The sequence below is a fragment of the Xenopus laevis genome, chromosome 9_10S (genome assembly GCF_017654675.1).
Source record: "Xenopus laevis strain J_2021 chromosome 9_10S, Xenopus_laevis_v10.1, whole genome shotgun sequence".
Taxonomy (NCBI): domain Eukaryota; kingdom Metazoa; phylum Chordata; class Amphibia; order Anura; family Pipidae; genus Xenopus; species Xenopus laevis.
This window is the reverse complement of record NC_054388.1, coordinates 89,899,312-89,918,939: the sequence shown is the minus strand read 5'-3', so window position 1 is coordinate 89,918,939 and position 19,628 is coordinate 89,899,312. Positions and strand designations below refer to the sequence as shown.

The 19,628-nt window shown below is 40.2% G+C and overlaps 1 protein-coding gene across 3 annotated transcripts in view; it reads right to left on the bottom strand.

Annotated features, from left to right (window-relative positions):
- Positions 1-2,699: 2,699 nt before the first annotated feature.
- The window catches only part of LOC108702303 (synaptotagmin-17), a 59,893-nt gene continuing 42,964 nt past the window's right edge, over positions 2,700-19,628 (bottom strand). For all 3 annotated transcript variants that reach the window (XM_041578477.1, XM_041578478.1, XM_041578479.1), the window contains one exon: positions 2,700-2,905. In XM_041578477.1, coding sequence (XP_041434411.1) covers positions 2,709-2,905 — 197 coding nt within the window. In that variant the 3' untranslated portion in view covers positions 2,700-2,708. The remainder of the gene's footprint in view (positions 2,906-19,628) is intronic.

The window sequence follows — 19,628 nt, the reverse complement described above, 5'->3', positions numbered from 1 at the left end:
TTTTCTTTCCATTTATTTTTGTGTTTTTCTTTAAAGTATAGTTTTTTTCTTTAGTATTTTTTTTTAAGTTTCATTTTAGTGGACAATATACATCACGTTAGAGAGGAGACAATAGATAGGTAATAGAAGAGAGGTGATAAAAAACAAAAAGGAAGGTTAGCTGAGTATTTAAGATAAAAATAACCTTACAGAAAAGAGTCTTGCTAGTCTCCACCCCATTTTGTACTGATCCCAGACTCCTAAGGGGTTATTTATCAAAGTCCAAATGCCAAGAACTCAAAAAAAATAGAGTTTTTTTTACTATAAAATTCAAATTTTTAGTGGGAATTTTTTTTTTACAGATTTATTATACCCCGAGGATGGAAAAAGTCTGTTTCCGAAAATCCGGCATCTCAGACCTGCCGAGGTTGTATATAAGTCAGTGGGAGAGGTCCATATCCTATTTGGGATTCTCTGTGGTCTGCACTGAAATTGACCTGAAAATGTGACTATTTCTGGCTTTTCAGAAAAAACTCGTATGGTTCGGATTTTTGTGATTAAATCACGCTTTTTAAATAATAAATAAGCTCCAATTGTGGATTCCAGTTTGGTCTGACTTTTTTAATTTAAAATAAAATTTGGATTTTGATAAATATGCCCCTCCGTGTAGAAATAAATGTCTGAATCACAGAGCACCAGGCAGTTTTAAGGTCCTTTAAAAAGTATCAAATTTTATTAGTAATGACATCGTAAAAAAAAAATCTTGAGCAACAGTGTATCTACCCCCATGCTCGACGCGTTTCGTGGCCTCACGCCACTTTCTCAGAAGTACTCAGATGAGGCCACGAAACGCGTCGAGCATGGGGGTAGATACACTGTTGCTCAAGATTGTTTTTACAATGTCATTACTAATAAAATTTTACTTTTTAAAGGACCTTAAGGCTGCCTGGTGGTCCGTGATTCAGACATTTATTGGATACAGCTCTCATCGTTGTCTTCCGGAGGCACACACACGTGTCAGCACAGGCGGCTTGGGTGGTATACAGCGAGGTGTGGGTGAGTGCTCTCCACTTTTTTGCTTCTTCCGTGTAGAAAGCAGATTGGTTTCCCTGATTTATACTACATGTATCAAAGAATAAAGCCATACATGGGAAGATTAAAGCTGCCAATTAGTGTCCTTTAGGCTGATTTTATTGCCTGTGTATGGAACGTCAGGCCTCCTGATCAATATCTGGCCAAAAATTGATGAGACAGGCTTTATTTTTCGGTTCAAGGACTGCATCGGCTCTTACTTTTCGTATCCCTTTCATTGTAATGTGATTGTTTGGCCCGAAGGCGAAAGATTTAGTTTTGGAGAAGGTTTGCATCCCCCTTAACATGAACTCATAAAGAATGCCTGTTGACATGGCTTCTAACCAGTGTGCTTCTCTTCATTCTAACCAGCAATGATACCTTTAGAAATGATTTGCAATATCATCAGAATTTGTGATTTGTTGGAAAAAAAAGTGAAAAAAAATCATTGTACAGCATGTTGATGGCACAAATAAATATATATTTATTTTTCATAAATATACATTGTTAGACTACACTATTTTTAATGACATTTACAGTATTTTCAGTTTTTTAGAGCAAACTGTTTCCTTTTGAGCCATAGGGCAGCATTTCCGTGCTGTGAACACTGAGCAGGCTTCAAATAGCCTTTCAACGGAAATGGATCCCTTAGCCATGCCTCTGAGCTTACATACATATACATCTTTTATATAACAGCGTAAAATTATTTTATATCTTTATTTGTATAGAGCAATATATTTCTATAGATATTTCTATATATATATATATATATTTCTATATATATAAATATATATTTCTATATATATATATATATATATATATATATATATAAGCAAAAAGAAAACCGTACCAAACAGGTCTTTATATGAAATAAACAAAAAGGTTTTATTTGATCAACGTTTCGGCTCCAGCAGTTGAGCCGAAACGTTGATCAAATAAAACCTTTTTGTTTATTTCATATAAAGACCTGTTTGGTACGGTTTTCTTTTTGATTATTACTATTGTTGCCTTTAACCAGCACACAGGCATTGTTTTTTGTTTGTCCGTGTGCACCATGTCTAAGCTTATTATTTATATATATATATATGTGATATCTGTAAATATGGATTTTTATTTAGTCTGGTAGAAACAGAAACATAAATCTAGATATGTACACTAACACCCTCGCACACATATACATTTTAAGGTTCAGTGTTTAAATTGTACAAGGACAAAAACAGCATTTCATACATGTCACGAATTCTAAATTTTGAATTCTTTGTCTTTTAAGCAGAGCCACAAACTAAAGCAGAAATACCGACATCCCCTTCGTACCGGAGCATGTCATGTTTTGTGTTCTGAGCCGGCCGTACGCAGGTTCAACTGCTAGAGGCTAAAAGTGAATCAGTCACACATTCAATGGAAACCATCCCCATGTCTGTTTCATGTGACAGATGGAGAGAATATTTGAATGGATTTTCCAGGCCTTGATGAATGAACAATAACCAGAGTCTTGCTGAACACTGACAAATAGGCGGTGCAATAATGGACTTGAAGCACATGGTTTCTTTCTACCGAGGCACAGAGGATAATACTGCCTTTCAATGACAGCAATTAAAAAAGTTGCTTCAAACCATAGCGATTTCATTGTAGTGAACTTCTGATGTATCAAGTCACACTCACGTCACCTCCAGAGATGCTGGAGACACTCTGTCGCATTCAGCCCGGGATCTCAGGCTGTGCCACTGCTCTACGGCCATCCGATGGGAATTCAGCATTCTCCTCCAGTGGTTGGATTCAGGGGAACCCGAGGTATATTGACCAATAACAATCCTGCCAATGAAGTCATTGCTGGTCTTCATGTTGTGACCATAAACTAGGAGAGAAGAACATAGGAGTCATACTTGGCAGGATAAATGGCAGAGCCGGATACTTATTTTGGCACAACCACTTTTATACTTTATACTTCTTTCATTTCTTTTTTTGTACATTAGGGTGAAAAGGAGCCAAAAAGTCTTCCCACTGACTTAAAGTGGTAGTTCGACTTAAAATACAAACTTTTTCAGTGATCCAGACAACAGCATTCGGTTTCTCTGTATTGATATTAAAAAAAAAGAAAAGATTTAAATGTTTTTGTTCTACAACTCTGGTTGCTAAGGCTTAATTACCCTAATGGCCAGGCATCAGTTTGGAAGTCAAAATAGAGAGGGCCAGGATGATAAGCATTTAAAAAGAAGAGTAATGATAAAAAAAAACTGTTTTATGGTTGCCAGGGTCATTGACAAGTGATGGGAGAATAAATTCACCAGGCATGGACTTGCAGTGATTTTTAACGTTTCGCCACCCACAAATAAATTTGCAAAACTGTGGCGAGAATTCGCCGGCGAAAGATCCATCGCCACAAAGAAAAATTGTCGAGCATCAAAATTTGTGCTCGCATAAAAATTTATGCACGTCAAAATTATTCGGACGCCCATTGACAATGCATTTGGACAAAATAGTAACACGTATAATATTTGTCGTTTGCATTAAAATTGTCTCGCTTTCAAATTATTTTTTAATAAATTATCAGCGTTTCCCAATTTTTTTCGCCGTTTTGCTAACAGGACAGAGTCGCCCATCACTAGCATTGACCTCCTTCACCACCCAGTATTTTCAGCTGCAGCCTGAAGACTAATTGAAATAACACTGCCTTAGGAATTATGTCCAGAGATGTACAGACTAATCCTTTATGTTCCTGTGACCAACTTTGAACCCAGAACATCAGAACCACAAGAAACAGTGACCAATTATGAAAACAGAACCTCAAAACCACTTGAAGCAGTGGCATAACACTAAATCCAACAGACTGAAATGCTCCCACACCCGTAACTTTCCCATTGATCCACATTCCAATTCTGCATTAGTCCAGGGAGTTTTTTTTTTTTAATCTCAAACAAGTGATTGTAATACACTCCCAACATTGGGGAAAATGGCTCAGGTGATTCCAAGAGAAATTAATATCCACATGAAAAAAAAGGAGCACTCATGGGACTTATGAATGAATGAACAACGTTTCCCTCATTCATACCGTAAGTCCTGTGAGTGCTCCATTATTCTCATGTGGATATACATATTAATAAGGAATTTTGAAAGGATTTTCTTGTCTGTAACAATAAACAATTACAAACCCTTATTTGGAAAAGCCCAGGCCAGCCCAAGTATCTTGTATAATTCCATACCTGTATATGCAAGTTAGGGTTTTCTGATCTGAAATGTTGTCGAGGTTAAAAGTAATCCGTCCCACTGCACCAATTACCTATTACCTAATTATAAACCTTGGACACATTATGACACAGCCAAGCTCCCATCTCAGATGTTGAGTGGGAAGTTTTTCCAAATGTCAAAAACCTGACATTTTCCAATGACACACGTGGGCTTATGCGCAGAATTCCTCATCAGAAAAAGCAACCCATTACCATATGTCAGATGAGTAATTAGTGTTCAAAACTGGGCCTGAAGTAACCATTTTGTGAGCAATTAAAGTACAGCTGAAGGGCATAACAATGTATTCAGTATTATATATCAACCGCCTTTCCAGAAAGCCAAGATTCACAAATTGCCCCTCTCCAGCATTTGCTGAGCTACACCTCACAGCTGTGGGCTGGTGGAGGCTGCTGGGAATTAAAGTGTAGTAAACTCTTTTGTCACATAACCACATTTTGGTATAATCATTTATTTGAATTTTCCTTAGTATTATTTGTTTATACATTTTCAATTCATTTTAAAGAACCTATTATTGTCTTGTTAGGAGATATCTTAGCATTTCCTGGAAGAGCGGTTTACATATATTTACCTAACCCTAAGCTTATCCCTCTAAATCCTAGAACGGGGTGTCCTGGGCATTTCTTTTGTTCTAATAGTCAGTGATAGAGCCACTCGGGTTTAGATTGTGATTCACTAAGCTCTGGACTTTCGCTGTATTTTTTTTAATACAGAACCTATTAATCCTCACCTGTAAGTTCACATTTATATGATGATTTTTTTTTCATGTGACAGTATGTGACAGTATGCTAGATGGTGAAAAGTATGTGACCCCTCAGTCATTTAAGCCACAGCCACCAAGGCTGGGACAGGTGCCACTACACAATACAATGTCACCGTTGACATTTCATGCTTACTACTTTTTGGGAAGGGGAAGGCCTTCTCTGTTCAGCAAGATGGTAACTCAAAATGAGGTCCACATCTGACTGGCCTATAGAGAGCCTTGGCCTCAACCCAAAAGAACACCTGTAGGATGAATTGGAACACAACTGCCAGCAAACCTGATCACCCATCATCAGTGTCCAACCTCTCAGTTGTGAATGGACTAAAATCCCACCAACAATGCTCCAGTATCAAGTGATTAAGATGCTGAACAGGCAGTTTTGCACGTACTTGGCCTTACACGTATAAGAAGGTTTTAATTTTGCAGTCATATCATGGCTACCCTTAGACCAGTGATCCCCAACCAGTAGCTCGCGAGCAACATGTTGCTCTTCAACCCCTTGGATGTTGCTCCCAGTGGCATCCACCCTGGGTCAGTCCCTTTCTTTGCTGAAAAACACACTGACCCAGGGATGTAAGCACTATCCCAACATGTTTGATCCGTATCCATTAGTTCCTTGGGGTGTACATGTGCACTACTTGGTTCCCATGAATCCTCAGGCATAGTCTGCACGTGATGAGACAGCACTGACAAACTTGTAGTATACTGTAGAGCCAGAAACAAATGGTGTAAACAGTGGCATAACTACAGTATGAAGGAAGCAGTCTACATGGTTGCAGGGGGGGCCGGGGAAGCATGGGGCCCGGACCACAGGGTCTGCTTCCTCTACAGCTTTGTGGAACCCCCTCCTCAGCCACTGTCTTACCTTTGGCTGGGGAAGAGAGTGCAGGTGGCTCCAGCCCTGGGTGGGGAGTGGGCGGACATGAGGTGGGGACTGGGAGGGCTGGGTGGGGAGGGGCTTTGGGAACTGCAGTGCATTGGGAAGTCCGAAGATTTATTGCAGTGGGGCCAGGCACACTGTACTTACACTACTGGGTGTAAAATTTGGGAAAATGTAAAGTCAAGGAAATGTATTATTTATTATATTGGTGGGGCCTCAAACAGTGTAAATGAGGAAAAACTTAAAAACAGAGGATGTAAATTGAGGTTTTACTGTAGTGCAATGCCTAACCTTACTATACTGCACTTGCACCAGCCCTGGATTGTTGAAAGGAATCAATGGGAAATTCATTGTATCATTGTGCTCACTTAGAAGATTCTCCAGGTCAGTTTGTTTTTCAGTGAATGGTAGCACAGGTCCTAGGTTAGCATTTAACAAATTGGCACTACACAAGGCCATGTTACAATTATGACTCTACTATGTTTAGTTTTAAGGAGACTGCACATACTGTATGTGAATTCTTGAAAAACGGAAAGTTCTGTGTAAGTGGTACTGCCATTTTGCAGGGACTGACATCACAACATGATAGAAATGTTGTGAATACAGAATTGCAAAACAAAAAAAAAAAGTTTTCCTGATTCTCTATAATTCCCAAACGTTAAAGTTGAGAAATTGTGAACAATAAGAACTTTGCTGCCCTCAACAGGATTAGTGGTTAATATGAAATATATGGAAGATCCCAGTCAGGATTTAGTAAAAACAGTCACATGAATAAATATGGATTAAAATTGCTTTTCTTATCAAAATACACGAGTCATGCAGGGAGTGAAATACATTACTTGTTTAGATATTTTATACGAAAACATTATAGTTCTTCTCTTGTAGCAATAGCACTATCAAATCTAAATACAGACTCTGCAATAACAGGACTATTTCTTCATATATATAAATATTAACCAGCCCTACTCTGGGAAATGAAAATACGGTATAAATATCTGGTCACCCTATAGTATCATTAAACTGATAAAAGCAAATGGTTATGGAACTCCGTGGAGACCTCTAATATCCATTTAATATCCATTTCCAGTAATACATTTAGCTTCTCAGTAAGATTTCAATGATGGAAATATGCTCTTATACAAAGGGTGTTTGGCTGTCCAACTGAAGGAGAACCACTGATAATATTTGTATGTTTTCAACCAGAAGTGAACAACAATTGCCAATATACGTAGGGTCGGACTGGTGGGCCCCGGCTCCTGTTGGCCCCTGCCAGCCCAGACTCACTCCGTGCCCTTGCTGACCTCCCTTTTCTAGCTGTGGCCAAAAAGAAGGTATGGAGACGTGACTTCCCTCTTCTGGCGCATGTGCGAGGGGGCAGGACAGGTTTGAAATTGGGTTGCAGCTGGGACGGGAGACAAAGATGGGCCTCCACAGTCCAACCCTGAATATACAAGTTCTTTAGAAATGAAAAGAGCAAACTGTATGCAAAACTGCCTCCATCTCATATTAATCACAAAGGTACTTGCATCAATGCGCTTTCCTCTATACTTGTGCCTTGCACTAAAGTTATTGTTTTGAGTCTTCTTTGGTGCAAAAGGTCGAAGTGAAAAGTACAGGGGGCATGGATGCAACGGAGCCATGGAATAAACACATGAGGCAGTGATACTGTCATGGATCCTTTTGGGAGTCTCACCAACTCACAAAACTCACTTGCACCTAAGGAATTGGCCATTTTGCCAAGTGCATTTCTGAACTGAAAATGATGCAATTTGCTCTACCTATTGACACAAGCACGATGTGCACAATTTGCCAGTGTCCATGCTTTACAATACAATGACATGTACAGGTATGTGATCCGTTATCCAGAAACCGGTTATCCAGAATGCCCCGAATTACAGGATGGCTGTCTCCCGTAGACTCCATTTTATCCATGTAATTCAAATTATTAATTTTTTTCTCTGTAACAATAAAACAGTACCTTGTACTTGATCCAAACTAAGATATAATTAATCGTTATTAGAAGCACAACCAGTCTATTGGGTTTATTTAATGTTTATATGATTTTCTAGTAGACTTGTGGTATGAAGATCATAGAAAGATTATAGAAAGATTATAGAAAGATTCGTTATCTGGAAAACCCCAGATCCCGAGCATTCTGGATAACTGGTCCCGTACCAGTACTTATGGGATATAAAGCCCTATTATAGATAAATAAAAACATGGTTGGTTGTGTGTGCATTTTGCAGCTGCTTTGTACAGTAAATACAGTTTGAGTTTGAAAGTAAATGCGCAATTGCAGTTATGATCATATGATGTGATATTTGGCAAGTGTGAAACATTAACTTCAACCAGCACTTTATTTTCTTCAGAAGCACTGTTTTTTTCTTTTAAAAATTGTTACTTGGGGAATTAATATTTCCATGACAGGAGGATAAAAGGTCAAAGCCTCCCCCCTAACAAATGTAGCTGCTGCATTGTCTTTACATTCAAAAATGAGCCACAACTTCTGGCAGAACCCATAGCTATTATATCAGCTTTTAAAAAGACCTGTACATATGCCATTTACTGCCTATATCCAACAGCAGAGGGCTAAACTACAGGGGCGACATGATCAGATGCAACATAAATCTGACAGGTTCCGACAGTAAAACTAATGGTTGGGAATTGCTAGCACACAAGGGAATGGGTAATCCAGCACTGTCGGTTGCTCATGAATGCACATTACTGCAATGTCTACTGTATGTCAAACATTCCAGCTGCCATGAAATCAGAAGGTAGCTGCCTACACCAGGCTCCTTCAGCCTTTTACTATCAATATACCACCTAATTATCATATTCAGCATTGAGGCAGTCCCATTAGGAACTCGTGGAGTTACAATTTGGGTTACTGATACATTCAAACATTACTCGTCGACATAGAGAAAGACCAAACCAGTACAATACGAGACATCTGATTGAGGCTCTCTCTGGCTGTTACTAACTTTGGACAGGTGCATTAGAACCTGTTAGAAAACAAGTCCCACTGAGCTCTGTAAAGAGCTGAACATGGCCAGCATTTTGTATTACGCCTGTATATTCTTTATCGTGACTTTAAAGCTTGTCTAAGGGGGTCTGTGTACACAGCACTCGGTTGTAAAGCAGTGTGACAGCTCACTATCTAGGTATTTTTAAAGCTTTCTGTTGTGGCTGATAATCTATTTGTAGCAGAAGCACTTAATGTTATCAACAAGAAGAATGGCTTGTGGGGAGATATTCATGAAACACAGTTGTAATGGTTAACAAGCTACTGGTTTGCCCATTAATGAATGAATGGTCATATTGGGGTTCTTTCCATTGTGTTGGTAACCTTGTAATATGCTGTATTGCCTGAATAAACTGCTAAAAATATAATATCCCTGTTTGTTATCTGGACTTTTCACCACTATAGTCTCCCTATGCCTATTCTTTTTTTAAAGTTCCTACAGTATGTGAGTGATGGAAGTGGGCAAGATAAGCAAGTGATAATATAATATATAACACGGTTGTTTTTGGGGTAATTCCAGTTTTAGCTCTGCATATTAAATCTGCATTTCATGTTGTTTGTGCACAGCTGAACAATAGGGATCTGCTGGCCATTGAAGGAGGGAGTTTGCCCTTCATTGAAGGGATGCCACTTGTCCGGATTTCACCTGGACAGCCCTGTTTTTGGAAGGGCTGTCTGGCTGAGAAGCGCCTGTCCAGATTTTCAAATTAGGAAATCCAGACAGGACATTGAAGTTAACGACTTGGAGATCAGTCAATCGCCATGTCATCTGCCCCGCCCCCGACATCACTGGCCTTCCCCCGACGTTATCCGCCCCCCCAGCTCGTTTTCCCACAATTGAAAAGGTGGCAACTCTTTTCATCACAGAAGACAGAAGGCAAAGTCATAAGATTCAAATATTTTTATGGAGGAGATTCAGATTGTAAGAGAAATAGACGTGTGTATTTCAGGCGGAGCAGAGAAGCGACAGGAGGAAACTGTTTTTAAAAGGCAGTTTTAGTGCATGCGCATCCCTCCCCTCATTAATATTCATAAGACGGAAAGAAGCGTATGCAACACTTGTGTGCCCAAAGCCTAAGGAATCCGTACCGTCCCACTATTCAACTGCCTCCAATTAGTGGACAAGTTCAAAACATAAGGCCCATTATTAGGTGATGTAAAGTAAATTAATACATCACTTTACTTCAACCATTTAAACCAAACTCACATAACATTCCACTTGTTGGGACTGGTCTGGGCTAATCCACCCCCCACTCCTATCTCCTACTCCTACCTAGCTATGCCAGCCTGCAACACCTGTTTCTCTTAGATTCAGATTCACATCAATACAGGTGTACTTTTGGATGTTTTATCGTTCAAGCTGGAGGAGATTAAGGGGCCTATTTACTAATTTTCGAGGAAAAAAACACAAGCTGCAAAAAAGAACCCCCGAAAATGCAACAAAATCAAATTTTCTTGAATGCTAGCTTATTTAAGAAACAAAGTTGAACGCCAGCAAGAATCATTGTTCCACTCATTTTAATGAGGCTAAAAAACTAGAATAAATAAATAAAATTGTTCAAGACTATTCCCATAAACCTTGCCAGACTTGCCAAGCCTTTTTTGACAATTTTATTTCAAGGGCCTTAAGATTGATTTGTTAGCAAATCCCGCACAGCTTGCAGTGCATGCTATTTTTGGATGCCTGTAACGATCATGGAATTCGGCGTCAAAGCATTGTGATCCATTTATCCTTGCGCACTGCACTACATTAAAAGGCGCAATCTACTTTCAATAGCAATTACATAAAATTAGTTGAAAAAATATAATTAACATATACAGGTATTGGATCCGTTATCCGGAAAGCTCTGAATTTACGGAAAGCTGTCTTCCATATATAATCAAATAATCCAAATTTTGAAAATGATTTCCTTTTTCTCTGTAATAATAACACAATACCTTGCACTTCATCCCGACTAAGGTATTATTAATCCTAATTGAAAGCAAATCCAGTTTATTGGGTTTACTTAATGTTTGCATGATTTTCTAGTAGACTTAAGGTATAAAGATAAATTACAGAAAGAGCATTCTGGATAACAGGTCCCATACCAGTATAGAAAAGCTTCTAAGAAATATTTTTTCTAGGCAACTTTCTCCTATTATTTGGGCTTAATTCTATACAGTATATGTAGCTATATATGTAGCTGAAACACTATAGTCTCCAAACTCTTTCCCCATTGCCATAACTTCCACAAAACCAACATGTCACTTCTTTTTACCCAATGTGAAGTGCCCTACAAAAGTATTACTGATACTGCCAAATGCTATGAAGCCAACGACCGACTCTACAGGACATTGTAATTTGGGGGATGTTTTATCATTATGGAAATATGAATGTTATAGCATGCTTTATTATTTAACATTCATTTTATTAAAGGTGGACCTTTCTTAGGACACAGATGAATGATCTTACATTGCCTTATCATCCTATTAGATAGAAAGCCGTCATCAGCTGTGTGGGGGAAGCAGCACAATCCCATTCAACACCCTGAGAACCACAGGTTGGACCTCCCTGGTTTGCCTGTTGGACCCTGTGGCGAATCACAGCTTAGAATATTTAATAACATATTTGCCTACTATAAGCTTCAGCGTGCCGTTAAATATTTAATCTGAATGTATAAAGGCGGACTAATAGAAATACCCAATGCATTTTGCATTCCGAAAAGATCATTGCTTTAATGCATAGAGAGAGCTCACAACCCTTTAATCCCACTGGAATAAGCACAATAACATCCTTATTAAAAAGAGCTACATTTTTTCCTCTCTCCTGACCCATGCTGATGATCAAGGCATTGATTGGATGCCTCATTCACAGCAAGAGAGCATTTTTATTTTCAGAGATTTCTTTGTGGGCTGCTGGCTGGGGAGAGCTTTCAATTGAAGTCTTTAACTATATTAAAGAACATTCGGGCCCCCAGTGACCAAAAAGGTGCTCTCCTCTGAATTATCTTTTCCTTTCAATATTCCAGTAAAAGGATATCTCAGTTTAAGCAGAAGAAAGGAAATAATGATCAGGAGAAACCACAATTTATATCAAAGTGTTGGGTTCTGTATAAGCATTTACAACTGTAACATTATAGTTATTATCAGTGGTGCATCTGAGGAAATAAAACACAGTAATCAGAATATTGTATTCATCCACCAAAGAGTAGAGCAAGATAAAAGTGTCAGGGCTTTAAGCATAATAATAAATTACAATAAGTGTACTCAGCCTGGTGTGCAGACTAAATGCCTTCAGCCTAGTTATGGCTCTAGATAACCTAGATTTACACACAGGTGGTTTTACCTGCGCTGCCCTGCATTGCGCTTTCTTCGGTTCAGCCGCAGGGGAGCACAGGAGTAGACACACTCATTATTGTTAAGGGGGCTGTACTCACACAGACGCATGTAAGCGCCAAACGCAGGTGGGACACAGCATGTTGCATTTCACCTGTGTTCGGCACATACATGCGTCTGTGTGAGTACAGCCCCCTTAACAATAATTGAGTGCGTCTACTCCTGTGCTCCCCTGCGGCTGAATGGAAGAAAGCGCAATGCAGGGGAGCACAGGTAAAACCACCTGTGTGTAAATCTAGGTTAACAGACTCAGGTGCCTAGGTGCAGTAATATATATAGCAATCAGCAGGTACCATTTAATGATCACCAGTTTAAAAGCAAATTTTTAACTGGTTGCTATGGGTTACTGCACCTGGGCAAACTAACTAACTTTTATTACATATGGGGAAAATGTAATGATGACATGCAACCACTCATATAATGATGGGGTCTACTTTTTATTTAGAAATCTAAATTAAAAATGTAAACCAGTCCCTCTCCAGCTCATCAAAAATGAATATCATGCTAAACAATGTATGCACTGATCCCTCATGCTGCGGGGTTTGTTTTTTTTTGCTTTTGTAAAATAACATGCAGTTAAAGGCCGTTTCTTGGCTCACTATTAATGATGTGGATGCAATTTACAAACTACAGTGGTTATCACTGCAAGTAATCCAGGACTATCATTGTCCTAAAAATAGACTAAAAAATCATAGGTCTTTTCTAGGCGATATAAACCAGCAATTGCTTTATTTTTTGGTGATTCCTGTTCAGGTAAGAGGAAAGCAACCCATGTTAAATTCCAAGGTTTTGCACATGATACTTTGTCAAGTGTAGTGGGCCCGGGCCTGAAGGGGGGCCCGTCAGTGCTGAACTTTTTGAAAGAGCCAGTCCCCCCTTGACAGCGTCAAAGCCGTGTGTAAGGAAATTCTTGAGTTAATACTTGAAACGCATGATATGTGAAATGTAGCTTCTTTTACCAATAACATGTCCTTGTGATAATTGTAGCTTCTTTAACAATAACAAGTCTTTGTGATAATTTGAAACAGTGCATTTGTACGCAGCTAACTGTCCCCTGAATAAATGACGTGAACGTGGGGCCAGATCAGCTGCAGAAAGATTGTAACATTTTACAGTATCTATAAAAAGCCAGCTACTTTCTGTATTAGCTGGTCAACCTGCAGCTTACTTCTGTATTGCTTGTCCCCTCGCAGCGAGTATAAAACTTATCACTATTAGCCGTAACTGACCCTGACATTCAACAGACTATTCTTAATCGGTTCATTCTCTCTTCCCATTGTCCATTCAACTTACTGGGAAGGGACATGTTGGTGAGATCAGGAAAGTGCCTTATAACCACCCGGATGGTTAATTGCCTTTGGCGACCATCCGCTTCATAGACTAGCAGCCAACCCGAATCAAATACCAATCAAACCTCTTCCACAATCACAAAAGATGAGGAAGCTAGAAAGCTAGAGGGAGAGATAAAGCTGCTAGCAAAGGGGTTAAGTCAGAAAATAGAGAACAGTGAGAAACAACACCAAAAGGAAAAACACCTTAGAGACAATTTATCTTTCAGTGCTGAAAATAGCAGCTCTGATGCTGAGGTACAAGCAGTTCCCAGCCCCCCACCCAAGTTCTACCCCGTCAGTAAATACAAACTAGAGAAGAGGGGTAGAAGCGGGGGCTGCTGCTTCAACACGTCACATTACACACACAGAGTACATTCCATGGGCAGCATCAGATCTTCAATTTTTCAAGACGTTCCACATCCCCGCACCAATCTACACAAATTTGTACAGGAAGTCATGTTTGTCCAACCCTAATTGGACTGATGTTAGTTGTACTCAAACATGTGTGTGGTCCAGGGGCTCACCAACATTTGTTGGTCAAAATGAATTGGGACACTAATCCTGCTGACCCAGCCCAAGTAGGGGTTCGCTTATGTGCTCTGGAAGGTACCAAAGGCACCATATTTCCAGAAGTTTATTGGGAAACAGTTTTCAAATTTAACCAAGATGCTCAAGAGTCTGTTGTCCAGTATGCAACCAGATTTAAAGAGAGGGTCATTGTCTGTGGTGGACCTGCTGCCCTAGCAGATGAGCAAAACAGGAGGGGAGTTGTTGCATGGTTTAGGACCTACAGGCAGTAAATCAGGCCGTTTTCCAAGACTGACGCAGCCTCATTAGGAAATGCCAAAGCTGATGCGGCTGCTAAAGCACATTTACATTCAAGCTTTAACTGCATCACCAGACACAAACTTTTTAGATCAAGGGTTACTCAAAGACATACAAAATAATGTCAGTGAAGCAGAACGCCACAAATGGGTTTCTAAAGGGGCCCAACTTAAAAAGGGCATATATTATTGCCCCAAAAGGAAAACCAATCCTTCCTACTACACTCTTTCACTATGCTGCAATTTTGAGTCATGGGCAAAGCCATGTCTCAACAGGAGGCATGGTAAATAACATACTCATTTTAAATTTTAGATCTGCATGGATTTTATCAAACTCAATAGATGGGAGAACAAGAAATGTTGCCTTGTAATTATAGATGCCTTTTTCAGATCATCGAGGAAGAGGCAGACCAAAGTTTGTCGGAACACGTGCAGAATATTAAATAAACAAGAGCTTACTCCAAATTCTCTTCCAGATACCGGAGAGCCCATCCCAATAGAACTTGTGAAGCCAGGAGGCTACATGTGGGTAAAGGTAATAAAAAGGAAGAATTGGGCGACTCCATTGTGGGAAGGGCATTATCAGGTAAAATCGCAGAAAGAGTGTCCTGGGTACACTCCAGTCATTGTAAACTAGTAAAAGAACTAGGGCAAGTGGCTAGGGAACCCAAATAGTCCTTTGGATACAGTCTGACTACAAAGGGGGTTCTCTCCACTAGGGAGGGGGTCGTCTCAACGTCAGTGAAGAACCATGGGTCTATTTGGGAGCAGCAGCAGAAGTAGGGAAAGAGTAGAACAATATGATACCTGGACACCATTCTCAAGGTGGGGTTGTGCAGGCATGTTAGCACTAATAATGTTTTTCATCTTATTCCCTTGGCTTTTCTTCCCCTTATATCATAATGCCACCAACCACAATAATACACCTGTTGGGGAGCATTCCTCATTCCCAAGAAATAGGACTCCCCAGAGTGTAGGTACAACAGGCAGACAGGATTGGGGACTACCTCCCAAGGATTATTCATATCCACCGTGGAGCAAACCTCTAGACATTACCATTATCGAAAGAACCACTACCACAGTTGAATTTGATGCCAGTGAATTCAGAGTGATTCCTTAGAGACTGCTAGGTCCTTTGCCTGGGAAAATAAGTATATGTGCATCATTGCACACCCCAACCCCAGACTAAAGCCCTGCCTGGATTGGTCCACAGTCTGGTGGAGTAGAGATCCACAAGGGTGGGAGATAGCACCATGGGTAGGAGACTTAAAGAAATTCATGCAGCAGCGGATTTCCATAATAAAGAAAGCCCCGTCTGCTTACTGCACGATCAAGCCGTGTAACCCACTGCTCCTAACCATTAAAAATGCACATCCCAGAGACCAAAAACTTTTTGGTCTCGGGATTACCATCAGAGGAACAGACCCCATGGGATTAATTAATGTAACCATAGATAGGGCAAAGACCATAAAGAGAGATTCCACAAACCCATTCCTCAAAGAAAAGATCTCTATCTCTGGTTTTCTGAGCCCAGGCTCTGAAGGGAGGGTGACTTACTTACTTACCCAATCTCACCCTTGAAAAAAGCTTTTGGAATAGAGACAGGTGTCCCCGAGGGGAGCAAATGGTTAAAATCTGTCCCATACATGGCCCCCGCGCAGGGAATGATAACTGCTTCGCTTGCGCAAAAGCACGGCCAGCCCTTTGTACGGAGCCATTCCCGCTAAACCCTGATAATGACTTAGAAGGGTTGCCGTGTGTGCTTAAGTTATATACTCAAAAGCAACCCGCAAACGGTACCACCCTGTCCTTTCTCTGCCCTGCTAGATTTGCCACCTTCTATTACAATATATCCAGGTAACCACATCTGTTTCCATAGTCAAGGGCATAGTCAGAAATTACTGGCACTGCCAACCTCCTTTTGTGCCTGAAATATAGTTCTGACACAGAACGACACCACATTTAAAAATGATGGTTCCAGGACCACCGTAGTGTGCGGGCAGATATATGGTGGTTATGTGGAGACATGAAATTGCACCCCTTACTTCCAAGTCTCTGGAGTGGGAGCTGCTGTTTAGTACAACTGATATTGCCTTTCTATTTCCCGTAACCTCTATTCCGCAGGTACCAAGATTGGAAATGATTCACCGCTCCAAATGAGAAGTCTGACTTAAAGGGTCTTTCGACAATCATGTATACATTGATGATATAGGAGTACCCTGAGGAGTCCCAGATGAATATAAGGCCAGAAATCAAATCACCGCTGGTTTTGAATCCTTCCTGGCCTGGTGAGCAACTATAAACAAGAACGTCGCTTGGATCAACTACAACCAACAGAGATTTGTCAACTTTACCCGTGATGGATTTAAAGGTATAGCAAGTCAACTAAAAGACACCTCCTTGGTTGCCTGGCAAAATCATATAGCCTTGGACATGCTTCTTGCCGAGAGAGGTGGCTTGTGCAAAATCTTCGGTGACATGTGTTGCACCTTCATCCCAAATAACAAGGCTCCTGATGGGAGTATCACTAAGGCCTTGGAAGGACTGACTATGTTATCTAATGAACTGGCGGAAAACTCTGGGATAGCCAACCCTTTCACCGACTTTCTTCAGACTTGGTTCAGAAAATGGAGCGGACTTGTATCCAGCGTGATAATTTCAACTGCCATACTTGCAGCTATTTTGGTAAGCTGTGGGTGCTGTTGCATCCCTTGTATGGATACTACCTTTACTAAAACCATGTAAACGGCAGCTTCACTCTGCTCTTATGACTATGTGGATAATTATAACACAGATATATGACGCGAAGGATGAAAAGCTATGCTAGTCCTGATCACTGATGTTTTTCTGTCACACATAATGCATTTACAAGTATAAAAAGGGTGGAAATGTAAGGAAATTCTTGAGTTAATACTTGAAACGCATGATATGTGAAATGTAGCTTCTTTTACCAATAACATGTCCTTGTGATAATTGTAGCTTCTTTAACAATAACAAGTCTTTGTGATAATTTGAAACAGTGCATTTGTACGCAGCTAACTGTCCCCTGAATAAATGACGTGAACGTGGGGCCAGATCAGCTGCAGAAAGATTGTAACATTTTACAGTATCTATAAAAAGCCAGCTACTTTCTGTATTAGCTGGTCAACCTGCAGCTTACTTCTGTATTGCTTGTCCCCTCGCAGCGAGTATAAAACTTATCACATTCCTCTGAACCCTGAATGGTCATTGGCAGATTTTTCTAACACCGTGCCGCCTCCTTCCGAAGTCCCGAAGCATTAAAAAGACCCGAAGTCACGAAAACAGATGAAATTGAAGTCCCGAAGCGGTGAAAAGTCACGAAAATTTTGTTGTACGGGGCCCCATGATTTCTAATGCTGGCCCTGGTGATAGATGCCGCCATAACTGGTATTCCACAAAGAGACAGTTAATGTTTGTATTGCTGATCACCTGCACATTATTATGCTGAACTTGGATTTCTCTTAGCTGATTGTCACATCTGCTTGTCTAGAACCTGAAGGAATTGGATAAACAATGCTCTCTCCTGCCTGTCATATTTAATGGCTGACGTGAATCACTATGTTTAACCGAAGTAAATCTGAATGGAGGGCCCCTGTCAGTTTTCCATTTTATATAACCAACTAACAAACTGTTTCAGGTTTCTGGGACATCAGATTTGTACAGAGCCTGTCAGTGAGGAGATAATATGACAATCTTATGTAGATCACTGTTGACAATGTATCTTATAGAAATGTTGTACACTATTCTTAGAGGCCCAGCAGTGTTCTTGGTTTCCTCTTCTCCCTTTTACATTTTCTCTTGCCATTGTGTAGACGAGAATATCAGTGTTGTTATTGGTACATACATATTATATATATATGTATGTTTATCGGTACATGTGTGTGTCTCTTTAGAGAACCAAAATGAAAAGAGCAGAAAAAGATTTACAATTTACAGAATTGTTCTGAAGAATATCATCAAGTTGCTATTAAAATATTGTACATTCAGAGGGTAGAGATTCCCTGATTTAGGGTGGGGCATATGCCTAATGATGCTCCCAATGAGTCCTGACCTGACCGTGCAGAGATAAGGTGACAATACATAGATTTAGCTGCTATTTAGTCTCCTACAGTCTGGGTTGGTGTCTTATGTGCCTGTGAGTGGGGCACTCTGACGTGCTTACCCGACTGATATCTGCCCAAAAATCTGCCAGATTTAGATTGAACTGATTTAAAAATCTCATCCGGGTTGTTGACCTCACCAAATTAGCAGATCTTTCATTGAATGGCCAGCTGTGCTCCTTAAAGGACAAGGAAAGTCTCAAATAGAATAAGGCTAGAAATGCTGTATTTTGTATACTAAACATAAGCATGAACTTACTGCACCACAAAGCCTAATGAAACAAATGATTTATACTTTCAAAGTTGGCCACAGGGGGCTGTCATCTTGTAACTTTGTTAAACATCTTTGCCTGACCCTGACCCTGCACATGCTCAGTGTGGTCTGGGCTGCTTAGGGATCGTCATAAACAAAGCTGCTTGAGTTCTGCATGGCTGGGAAGTAAGGTGGGGGCTCCCCCTGCTGTTCATAAGTATGATTGTTTCCCTGCTCAGCAGTTAGGGACCATCTGACAATTCCTATCCACAGCAGTAAATGAAGGGAGAATTTCACTGCATACAGTCAGGTTTCTTATAAAAACGGTACACATTTTTTAATTAAAATATATTGGAGATAGGTTTCATTAAATAAAGTAAAAATTCGATTTTATTTTCCTTGTCCTTTAACACCCCTCTTACTCCTATACCACCCACTGGGATTACCCTGCCCTTCCTCTTTTGAATCCATGAATTGAGACTGTCTCACCTAAGTAAGGTTAATCATGAGGTAAGGTCTTGCTAGTAGCAGAACTAACATTATAGTTATTATCAGTGGTGCATCTGACTGAGCAAATAATACACAGTAATCAGAATATTGTATTCATCCACCAAAGGGTAGAGCAATATAAAAGTGTCAGGGCTTTAAGCATAATAATAAATTACAATAAGTGTACTCAGCCAGGCGTGCAGACTAAATGCCCCCAGCTCAGTTATGGCTCTTGATAACCTAGATTTACCTGCCCTAAGGGCTCTTACACACAGGC